This window comes from Buteo buteo, chromosome 3, assembly GCF_964188355.1.
Source record: "Buteo buteo chromosome 3, bButBut1.hap1.1, whole genome shotgun sequence".
In the NCBI taxonomy this organism is placed as follows: domain Eukaryota; kingdom Metazoa; phylum Chordata; class Aves; order Accipitriformes; family Accipitridae; genus Buteo; species Buteo buteo.
Genome location: NC_134173.1, coordinates 945,639 through 958,213, shown reverse-complemented (window position 1 = coordinate 958,213; position 12,575 = coordinate 945,639). Strand labels below are relative to the sequence as shown.

Here is a 12,575-nt window from a genome sequence, read left to right as displayed (position 1 = left end):
AATTCAGTGGGTTCCAAAGCAGCTTTAAAAAAACCAAGTAATTTCTGTCTCCAGCAGTTCTCAGTTGAACTTAAATTTCAAGAAACAATTGCATTTCATTTGCTCCCTGCTCTAGCAGAATTTAAAATATCTCTTGTGAGTTTGCAGACACGTTGCTAAAGTTATATCAGTAGCTGCAAAATAAGAATTATAAATGTGTTTCATATCTTGCACATTTTCCTCTCTTCTCAGGAATTATTGTGGGTTCCAGATATATTGTGATGACTTTCCTTTTGGTAGTGTAGTAATGAAGTATGTAAACCCACCTGACACTGGTTTATATTTTCAAACCAATAGACAAGTTTCCGAATGAAAAGTAATTTGGAATTTAACCTCACTTGTTAACTTCACTTTAGCATTGCTTATCACAGTGCTTGACCTTGAAAAGTTGCTTTCTTTTAAACATGTTGTAGCATCTTGCAAATAACAGCTTTTATATTCCCGTTGCTGGCAAAGGCAGTCCTTGAAGAGAATAGCTGGTACTGTATCTTGTGGACTTGGACTTTTAGCTGGGTTTTAAGGGAACCTCTGTAGCTGCCAGAATTATTTCTGAAGCTGCATTTATTACAGTGGGTGATAGAGTGGACATAGGTGGAATGAGAAGAGACCTAAGAGCAGTGGCAGAAGCAGATATTGCAACCTTCAAGTGGAGAGCAGTGTGGCTGGAGCTGGAGAAAAAGGGAGAAGTGCTCGCGCTCTGTTGTGTTAAGGAGTTGCCCCAGAGAAAGGGCCACAGAGGCAGGCAGAAGAGCAGATGTTTGAAACAGCTCCTTGGGCTGGAACCTGGGGAAGGGGATGCCTACATTTGGGATGTAGCAGGCAGTCATACGCCACGTAGTTTTGATACGTCAATGTATCTGCACGTAGGGCATGTCGTTCCTGTTCACCTATACAATAGCAGCTAAGGCATGCCTGTTCAGATGCAGGGTTGGGCCTTATGGAGAAATTTGGGACCTAGGGTTTCAATTCCTTTCTGAGTTTATAAAAATCCCAATATAGACGCTGTGATCACCTAGTAAAAAAAAAAAAAAAGAAAAAAAAAGAAGAAAGACACTTCAGCTCCTAAGTCATACAAAACTGTAGGAGGATTTATGCAGTGTTTATAGACTTCTAGTTAGGCTTCTTTTGTGGAGCCAAGTGTTACTTACAAAGTGATTTGAGATTTCAATAGTAATGAGCTTCTGACATGATATAGAGGGAAAAAGCACTGCATATCCTTAAGAAGCCACCCTATTTGCTGTGTGATTAACAAGCTTCTATATGGAAGACCAAAGATATCTGTAACTATCTCTTCCCAAACTTTTCTTTTTTTCTGGATGTAAACTGCCACAAAAAACTATTTGTCTCTTTTTTTTTTTTTCTGTCTTTTATTAGTATGTTTTAAGAAAAAGATGTTTGTTATGTTTGCTACCTTAAGGTCTGCATCAAAATGACTAGATAACCACTGCAACTGGCATTTACTTGTACTGAGGAAGGCATTTAGGAACTAAAATATTCCTGGGAGATTTGAATGTGTGACTTGGATTTAGACACAGTAACTTTTTTTGTTTTCCAAACCTTCCAGTTACGCGCTTTTTTCCCAAACAACATGTAATATTAACCTATTGCAAAGTATAGGTTTTAAAGCAGTGGTAAAGGGGAAGACAGTCATCTCTGAAGGATGTGGGGAGATAAAAATACAGATTTTGGAGGTAAGTCCCAAAGCCGCAGCGATGTACAAAAAGGGCAAAACCAACAACAGTAACAGTCTTCTGGACTGATTCCAAACATTCAGAATCAGTATAAATGTGAAACCCAAATGGCCTGTTTGTAAATGGCCCATTTGCAAACTGCTTGACCATCTTTGTTAGTTTAAGTCCTCTCAAAGAGCTCAGAAGTAATTTGAGAAATTTAGCGATTAATGTTTTTGTATGTGATCCCCATGAACATTCTGACTCAGATGAATCCTCTGTAGGACCAGAAGAAATCAGTGTACTATGTCCTCCTTTCTTCACTGAGGATAATGAATTCCATTAGAAATTAACAGCAGAGACCAAGATACTGGAACTGTACAGAACAGCAATGCCAGAGATAGCATTCAACTGGGGAGTGGCACAGCCCAAGTCGCTGTTGAGAAGGCTCTGTAGACAGCATTTTCCTTCAGAGTGCAGTGGGATGTGAGCTATGGCAGGCAGAGAGGTGAAATCTATAGGAGGAAAAGCATGAAGTGATCAAGGCTAGGCAGGTATGCTTATTTGCATATACACACTGATGTACTGTGATGCTTCAGAGAAGCTCCCTTCAGTCAAAAACTATTTTAGTTCTTGAAGGCTTTGCCCAAAAATCAAAATTCAATTTAAACACCTTAATGCAGAAGCATTTATATTTATATTTACACATATACATACACAAATAGAGATTTTTTAATAACAGGGACCCCATCTTAATGCCTCACAAGTTTACTGTTCCCATTAGTGATTATGTAAGACAATTCCCTTAATCCTGAATAACCAAATGAATTAGATCCCTTTCTTGTTTCACTTCTCACTGCAGAAGAGCAGTGGTTATTTACCTGAGATAGATAGTGATACACAAAAATTCCTTACAAGCTTCTTTTCTTCAATCTGCTAAATTTCACTGTGAAGAGAAGGGCTGGTATTCTGTTCTTATATACCAAGACTTTTCAGGCAACTAACGCAGTCCATGTGATTCCACTTTGGGAACCCACATGATAAAGGGATTGTCCAAATGATATTGCTAGAAACAGTATGTGAGTTGGTTTGCATACGTGCACTTTTTTGTTAAAATATATAACAGCATGAAATAAAAGAATTTTTAAAAGTTAAGTAATATTTGAATGCCAGCATTAAGTTAATGGTGCTAGGGACACAGCATGACATAAATGTCAAAATCAAAAGCATTTGGAGGTTTAAAATATCCATAGATCAGGCTTGGTATGTACACGTTCAGCAGAAAACTGAGAACAGCCTGTTACTTTTTACCTCTCCTCCTTTCTTATCCTTAGTTTCAGTGCCCGCAGTTCTCCAAACAGGACTTTATTTTCACAGTTTACCTGCCTGTCTTGAAGAGTTGAAGCACTAAAGCCACACATGTCCTCCTGTGAGTTCTTGCCATGCTTGTGTCCGGAGCGCAGGTGCAGCTCTTGGACTCACAGAGGCAGGTGTGATACCCGAAAGCCCTTCGGTTTTACAGAGTTAGAACTTCCAGGCTTAAAAATGTTTAACTTCATTGGGTTTAATTATGTTTGGTTGTAACAATCTTTGTAAAAGCAACTCAGGATAATAGCTTATAGTCCAAAGGTGCAGGGCTTTGGGTAAGTGTGTTAAGCAAAGCTATTACAGGTGAAACCAGTTAAATCGCCACTTCCTCGCCAGTCCAGTTCTGTATAATCTAAAACACTTGGTGCCCCCCAGTGGCTTTACAAATTATTGCTACTTGTTAAGACGCTATGGATAAAAGTGCTTGAATCCACACATGAATACAAAATGTTTCCAGAGTTTTGTTTTGTGTTTTACTGAATAGTCTCTATTTTTCCTTGCTTTTATGTCTTTCAAATTCCTGAAAAATCCTTTTGTGCAAAAAGTGGACATAAATACCTGCTATAAAATGTACAGCATGGGTTTGGAGTTTTCTTGTACAAACTACTCACAGTAAGCCAAGTCTTAAATTTTTGTTTTATTCAGTTCTTACCCAGGTAAATTTTGATTAAATTCAGTTGGTGATTACATTCAGCTGAACAGTTGTGAAATTCTTACCTCATTGAACATGATGTTTTTTATGGCTTTGATTTCCAAGACGTAGTATATGCAGTGTGAAATTTTGCAGAGCTGTGTAAAAGACATCAGTTTAGTTAAGGCTATGGAACATGAGGATAGGAGGAGACAGTAAAAGATCATTACGATACGTATGCATATTTCACATACCTTTTCCATGCACTTATGCATACAAGTATCTGTATACATACATATACTTCTGGTCAATTTTCATAGCTGTTTATATTAGCAGAACATTCAAATGCCTTGGAAAGGACTAGGCATTTTATTCATCTCATTCCTGACTCAAAAGAGCTTTCAGTCTAATTTTAGAGGGAGATGGTAAATGGATGTAACAAACAGCAGAAAGGAAGTGGTAACAACAGTAAGATTGGCTGGTTGCATAGGGTACCAGTATGCCCAATATGAAGGTTTTGAAGCAATGTTTTGATTCAATATAAACAATGTTTTTCTATTTTAAGAAATAAACAAACATCAGAAAGCTATGATTAAGACTGCAAAATGTGTTGGGGTTGGTTGTTTTTTTTCTTTTCTGTAATTTCTGTTTTGCCTTGTTCTTGCCCTTTTGGAAGAAGTTCCTGCGAGCTAAAACATTCCACATCTAACCCTGGCCCAAAGTGAAATGTTTCATTTTTGTTTGATATCTGTCCTTGAGCTTGCAAAAAGACAAAGTGCAAAAGCAGAAAAAGACATGGAGACATGGGCTTAGTTGCTTGTTTTTGTAAAATTATTTGCAGTCATAAATATATCAAAGCTAAGGAACTTTTAAACATCACTTTAGATGTTGCTGATAATTTTTGGTGTAGACTGGCTATTGCATGAAGACAAACTGTAATTCTAATAGCTGGTTGCTGGTGTCATTTGGGGGGGGGGGGGGTTGGGCTTTGGGGGGTTTTTTTTAGGGTAGTGAGCTCTAAAGTGATGATAGCCAGTGAGAGGGGGACTGGATAAGGTACTGCAGGTACCTGATGAGGATATGGGTTCTTTTTTTCCAAGAGCTTTTGAATTAATTCATCTTCTCTTTGGAAGAAAGCAAAATGTGGTATGAGTATGCAAGCATCACTGACTGATGTTAAGACTTCCTAGCTGGCTGTTAATATGCCTGTTGTTATTTTTCCTATTTGTTTGATTTTGGAAGAGCACTGGTTTCCTATGCTTCAAAATAATTTCCCTGGCTTGGTGTTCAATGCCACTCTTTTTTCCCCAGTAACTTCTAAACAGGTTGGCTGAGATTTGCTACTCATTTTCTTGATTATACTGCCATCACCTTTCTTTTCAACTAAACCTGAGCACCCAGGCCAGAAGAGTGAGCAAGTTCTCCCCTTCTTCACAGTTATTCTCATATTCAATGAACTATTCTAAAAAGTGTATCTTTCCAGCTTATTTTGCACTGGAATAGTGATCATTTTCTCTCTGTATACTTGTGCATCTCCCCCTTTCCCCATAATAACTTTTGGACTCTTTAGCCATTCCCAGCCCAAACTGACAGTGGTAAAAAACCTAAAGAAGAATTATTACAATCATTTACTATTTATATGGTATCATATAAAACTGTGCTGAAATGTTTCATTAAGAAACAGACTAGTACTGCGTAAGATAGACTGAGCTACTAATATAGTAATGGCTTGATATGGTCGGTGGAAGTCATAAACGGATGTAAGTTAACATAAACAGATGGCGATATGTGAATATTATCACATATCAGAAGAGGGAACAGAGAAAAGAGATTAGGGGTGGAAACAATTTAGCACATCTTTTCTCTTGAATCAAATTTGTACAATGTAGATACTATCTTTCTCTTCTTAGCATGTCAGGCTGTCGCATCAATTTGAACATTTAGTCCTTCAGGATGGAAGGTTTGAAATCTGTGCTGAGGTTGTCTTGGGACTAGTCTGTTTTCGGCTGAAGGTAAGGCAGCTAAGACCTCCTATTTCTTCTGTCATGTTTTATAGCAATACAATAACCTGCAATTGAATATAGTCTTTGTAGTTAATGTACTTAATTATTTTTTAAGGAAAGTAAAGGGAGTTCACATAGATCAAAGCAGATTAAAGAAAGAGGCTTAAGACAGTTTTTAAAAAAATTAATCAAATGCTTAAGAGAAATTCAAGCATACTAGGTTATGGAAATATATAGTCAAGGCAAACAAATAGTCTAACCAGTCATACAAAAATGACCGCTATTTTCTATGCTTGATGGGCTTTGATGAAGGTGATTGTTTTAATGTGTTTTCCTAGATATTTGTATATGAAGTGTGAGTGTGTGCATGTATTACATGGTTTTTGTCAAGTTAATTTTATATGTGTGTATATTTAATATCCAATTTTACATATATATATATAAAAAATGACTATCATGGATGAAGATTAGAGTAGTAAACACTTTTTGTTGTTTTCTTTAAAGAATACATTTTCATTTATAAAATCCTACTGTCAGACTGGGCAAATTGGAACAAGACAAGAGTAAGAAGAGGTTGCATGGGAGGGCAGCTTCCCAACTGCCCTCAGCCCTGGTCTGCTTTTTTTTGCTGAACATGACCCTTTTGCCTCTCTTGGTCTTTCATTTCCCAAAATCTCTGTAAGTGCCAAGTTCATTGACGTGGAGACCTTACCTAACAGAAACTAGAAAACTCACTCTGCACTCAGAGCGTAAGAGCTGCAGTAGTTGAGAGGGCTCACTTGTTTAGTCAGACATTAAAAGGGAATCAGTATCTTATTTTAGGTAAAGAACTCATTTAATAGAGGAGCTTGCAGCTAAAGCCTCTGTAAAGGGCTGGATTGTGACACCGAATCTGAACACCAAGCAATGACAATAACAGCACTGATGTTTTCTAGTTCACGTGATACCTAAGTGAGCTTTTAGCCCTTCCGAAGGCTCACTACTTTTCACAAATTCTTTTCTCAGTCATTCAGTTGCTCCAGTTACCTGAGTTTGATGCAATTGGCTGAAGGAGCTAACAAATCTTTAACAATAAGGTAATGGTGAATTCACCTGGAATAGAAAAATGGTTTTGTTTGAATTTATGTTGTTTAAAATAAAAGAAAAAAAGTCTGGTGCTAGGGGATCAGACAGAATGTGGAGTTTTTTCAGTAAGTAGAAACATGAATATTATTTCTTTCCTAACAAGAACTTTTAAAAGATTTTGAGGAATAGGTTCTGTGGCTTTTATTGCTCAATAACAAGATGTTGGTTGTAGTCTGCTCTTTCACACGGAACAAGCAAACACTAGTTTTGCAGATCCAGAGACAGCTGTTACTCAGTGCTCAACATTTACTTTAAAGGAACAGTCCTGGTGAAATAGAGCATAGCAACACAGGAATTGTCACTTTTGATCAGACCAGTAGTTCATCTACGTCTGTCCTCCTGTCCCTGATGGTCCAGAGGAAGAAATCAGATCTACAGGGAAAGACAATTTTACAATAGGAGGTAAATATTGGGCACCTAGCTAAGAAACTTTTGGACAAGTTGTAGAATAAAGGCACGATTCTGCTGAAAACCAGTGTTGAAACAGCAGTGTTTTCATCGCTTCTCTTCCCAGTACAAAAAAAAAGAGAACAAAACTAACAAGCTTTTAAATGAAGAGTATTTTATGGTTATTTATGCATCTTTACTTGCTTTTTAAACCACTCTTTGAAAATTCTTCCCATTATTTCTATAATTTGTCTTAAAATGCATCTTAGAAGTAGAATACTTCTAACTTTTATGTAGTTACAGTAGGACTAAGGGACAGGGGACTTGAACTGTAATGCTGCACAGCTGTAAAAGTATGAAATATTTTTCCTTCCTTTGCTCTTGAGAAATCCTTTTGTATTTTTTTTGCTTATCTGTAACTTTTAATCTTTTGCCTTTCACACGGTTGAGCAGATGGACTAATAATCTATGACTTTCATATTATAACTATTTCATCAAATGTATCATGCCAAAGGGTTAATTTTTGGCCTCCTTGTCATGTCTGCAGATGAATACAAGTCAAGCTAGTCATTTCTCCAGAGGGGTGAGAATACCGTCTTATTGAAGCTGACAGACTCAATCAGAGCTGGCTTCTCAAAGCTCTGGGAGAGGATTAGTCACTAGTAACTTCAATTTGATGTGACACCCGAGTGTCACAGCAGCCCCTAGGTGCAGCTCTGAGAGCAGAACAGAAGAAGATATATAAATCTTTCTTCTTCCTCCCCTCACCCCTGCCAAGGGATTTAACTTAACATCATATAACCGCTTGCATTGCCTAAAAGTTAGTGCTGTGCATTTCATATTAAAGGCAAGGATCATCACTTTAATGATAAGAAAGCAGTATATCATTGTCACCAGTGACTGACCCATAAAGTGTGGGGACTTGCAAAACACCAAAGTTGGTCCTTTTCTTAGAAGCAGTCGAATTTCGTAAATATCTCCTAGAAGACAAGGCTAAGCCATGAATTTCAGGCTTCCATCCAAATTCCCTAACAACTTGTGCTAAGTCAGAACAAGGTTTTGACTTGGGTTCAGCTCTAACTCTAATACGATACAAACCCATGAGAATAATACATTTATCCTCAGTGCGAATGGGAAACTGTGTCTCCCTTATGTTTTGTTTTTATATGGAAAAAGCTATGCAGGCAAGTCACAACTGTGCAGATGTGAGAGGACATGTTTTCTGATATGGATGTTTCCAAGAAGACCTATGCCACTACAGTAACAAAACCGCTGCTGAACAGATGGATTTGTCCATCTCTGACGCTTTTCCCACAGTCAGTGTTCAGTAAGGGAACACTGCGGTGAAAGCACAGATGCTCCTAGCATCTCTTGCAATTCTGCGTTACCAGCAGTGTAATAGAAAGAGTAAAGGCTGTACAATAGCTAAGATACTTCCCCAAGGAATAAAAGTATAGCACTCAAGATCAACATGGTATATCCTAAGCTATGATGGCAAACTGCCCAGTGATGCTGAAGCCATCTCTGGGTCTGCTGATATAACAGTTAGACGGACAGGTTCCTTTAATTTGGATAACACTGTCAAAGATCCGCAGCTAGCACTTCATCATGTGTTGCTAAATCAGACAAAAATCCCAAGATTTCTGGGATCCCTTCTTTCATTGTTTTCATTTAAAGCAATTTAGTACTGTTTTTGAAAATCTGATGACATCTTTTGTTTTATTCTCAAATGCTGATGGACATGAAATAGGAAACCCATTGATTCAACATTAGCTGAACCTGCAAAAGGACCAGTACTCCTCCATGCAGTCCTATTTCTTTTGAGATTTGGTATTAAGAGTGCACAGCTGCTCCAAGAGAAATCCTCACATTCCTTATTTGAGCACAAGGAGAATGAAGTACACTAGAAGGAGATAAAATTCAATACTGCATGCATGTAGAGTCCCTCTCACTTTCTGCAAGACATTTAACATTTATATCTTTGTTTCCCAGAGTGCAGAAGACTGTTTACTTCCAGTGAGAGGGTCAGTTTACCATGTTTCTAAAATCCTCCCCCTCTCCCAAACCACTCTGTAGCATTCTGTGATGGACACTTCCTACAGAACTTGAGGCAAACACTTTTTTAGGGTTTCTACTGATTGTGTGAAGGTTAACTTATGGATACATTACCTTAACTATTTCTTAATTAAGGGTAAGATTTCCATCTTCATATTCAAAAGACTCTCACAGCAGCCATGCTTAAGTGAAGACTGGAAGGTTTGTTTTACAAATGTTAGTATAGTCCATTGCAAAACGTCCTCCCACATTTGTTTGATTACATCTAAGAAAAGTGTAACAAAATGGATGCAATAATGAATGCTTTTACATGAAGCTACATAGCTCACGACCTTAGGTCACAAACAAGCAGTCAGCCATCACAAATGCCCCAGTGTGAACGCTGCTTCTAAACCCCAGTTAATCCATAAATCTCTTTGTGGCTGAAAAATTATCTCTTGCGCCGTCATCTTTTTGTAATCCTCTGATGGCAAAGCACTGAGAGATGAGAAAGTGGCTGCATGTTACTGGTACTACTTGGGCTTGGCTGCTTGGTGGGATTTACATATTCCAAACTTGCTTCTGAAATTCATCACTGTATCTGTTGAATTACAATGATTTCAGGGCTCAAATGAACTAAATAAGGCACTTCTTAAAAGCATAAATGAGGCCAAGAAGATTCATCTGGTCCCATGCCACCTGCGAGAGAAGTTTGTGCTACGTTTTGCTATTTGTTCCCGCACAGTGGAATCCACCCACATCAAGTTTGCCTGGCAGCACATCTCACAGCTGGCAACTGATCTTCTGAAAACATGGGAGCAAAACCACCACCAGCAGTAACAGCAGTGAAGTAGCAGTGGGGAGGAGGTAATTAACTGGCTTTCTCTCTGTTGCCAAGTTTTATTTTAGGGGCAGGTGGGAAAGTCAAATTATGAGGGAAAAAATACAAAACCTGTTGTTATATAGCCCAGCTGCAGTAGCAAAATCCTTGCCAGCAAGTTGTGTTGTAACCTTAGTCATTCCTTCTCTGTACTGTAGTTTCATCTTGCCTGTTTCCAGGATGCACACAGCCATGGGGACTCAAACTGTCATTTCTTACCAGTTTGTAATCAAGAGCATTTATTGAACCAGGTAGTGGAAGTGGAAGGGTTAGTGCTCCCTCTGTTGTCCCCATTAACCGCTAGCACACCTGCTCCTTTCTTCACAGATGAAACTGTGAGGTGTTATAACCAATTAATTTAACATTACTATGACTTCAGAAAGTATCCAAGTTGGGAGCAGTTCAGTAACCTGGTTATAACACTGTTCAGGTCCTATCTAAACAGGCATGCACAAATGTTGTTGTCATGATTTGGGGCACTATCATGTCATGACACGCTTGCTGCAATAATTTTGTAAATGGAGTTAGGATTTCAAGACTTCCTTCATTACCTAGCCAGATCAGGGGGGGAGTGAGCACTAAATGAATGCTAACAGTCCTTATGGCAGGTTCTCTACTTTCTCTTAAAGGGTTTGCTTTTAAAACAGCCATTTTGTCAAATCTCAGCAAATGGGTTATGCTGGCTATTGGGTTTCACTTTGATCATTCAGAATGAGGCCTCTTAAAAGCTCCTTCTTAAGACTTTTGTCAAAAGCCATGTGCTACCTGGTAGTCTGTATTTTTAACCAAGTTATAAGGAGTGGTTACTTGAAAATAATCTGTAAGCTATGTTCTGTGGAATAGAGTTGTGATTTCTTTTTATGGCTACCATTCTTCTTACTTCATTGTGTGATAAATCTTTGACAAAATGTGCTAAGAAATGTGATGGCAAAAATGTTACTCTTCATTTCTCAAATTAGCTAACAAGAAAACAAATTACAATAAAAATAGAAATTAAGAGAACTACCCCTCAAAATATGCTGTGGTGCCCCCATGGTTTTCTTCCATTAACAGTGACACATTGAACATGAAAATATTGGAAAACAACCTTCAGAAAAAATCAAATAATGTGTACTTGACACAAGCCATTGATATGTCATCCTGTTGAATGCAGGTACAGTAAAGAGGTGAAATGAAAGTCAGAAACAATAGCTGACTTTAATAAGTACTTCTGCCATTTTAAAAACATAAATTCCAGACAGTTATTTCTATGTAAATAAGAACAAAATAAAGAGCTACTCCAAGAAAAATAATCTGTAGGATTCATTTCTACATTTGCATTAGTTTTAATCTTATCCTTTTACTGCTCATTATTAACTTCTAAAGCATCTTGAACAGCTTGCACAATTATTCAGCTTTCTTCCTCCATCCCTTGCAAGTATAATTCCTACATTTGGGAAGTTGCAATTAGACCATGAAACATGCACCGGGACAGTTAATTTGGCACGCAGTCTGCTCCTACCCACCATCTTTCCAGAAGGGATCAAAGAAGTTGACTATGGACCAGGTGGATTTTTCTGGTGATTCTGGTGATTCCTTACACCTCACTGCTGTGTTGCAAACTGGGGAAGGATTAGTATGAATGTGTGTGCAAGTGCTACATAAGAGGTGTGCATGAATTCTAACGCTTAGGAAGGACTGGCCAAGCTCTGCATTTCCAGCAGGTCGAGCCACGCAACTAGGGTAGGCGATGGCATACTGCCCTTCTGTAAGGCTACCCAGGAGCTATGTTATCCACCCAGATGGAAAAGCTGATTACTATTTCTTTAAGGAATTGCTTTCACAGGTAACAGATGAAGCAAGGGGTGACAAATTAATCTGGCAAAAACAAGTAATACTTGAGCAGGTGACTGAGCCATTCCACAAGATCCTATTCTCAGCCACAGTATGAGAAATTTTGATAGCATCATTCTCTTTAGCAGAACCAATGTGAAAGTAGGGTTTTCTATAGTAGCACAATGCAATAGATTGGTAGACTGAAGAGAGTGGAAAAAGCTGGCAGTTGTTTCCTTTCTCTGTTTTTAGTTTTTTTAAAACATTATTCAGTTTTCATGACTTGGGAAACAATGTTCATGCATAGCACATACGGTCCACACTGATACCATTTTACAACTTCTACATTATGAAAACACTAGAATCTAGGAGCCAGAGAAGAATTACACCATCTCTGTGAGACCAGTATTTTGTATGTGAAATATATAACCAGGTCTGTCCAGGAAAAAAAAAAAAGGGATCAGCTTCTGATCAGAGCTATCGTAAGAGTAAATCCAGGATAATTCCACTGAAATGAAATGGAGTTGCTTTGGGCTTATGCGACTATAATTGAAATTAAAATCTAACTAATAAGTATTGGAAAAGAAATGCATCAAGTAAGGCAACACCAGACTGAATATAAGCGG

At 38.1% G+C, this 12,575-nt stretch overlaps 1 protein-coding gene across 1 annotated transcript in view; it reads left to right on the top strand.

Annotated features, from left to right (window-relative positions):
* Positions 1-10,793, top strand: part of DDC (dopa decarboxylase) — a 76,746-nt gene extending 65,953 nt beyond the window's left edge. The window contains exons 13-14 of the mRNA XM_075022690.1: positions 5,619-5,720; positions 9,882-10,793. Of these exons, the coding sequence (XP_074878791.1) occupies positions 5,619-5,720; positions 9,882-10,097 (318 nt within the window). The 3' untranslated portion in view covers positions 10,098-10,793. The remainder of the gene's footprint in view (positions 1-5,618; positions 5,721-9,881) is intronic.
* Positions 10,794-12,575: the final 1,782 nt, after the last annotated feature.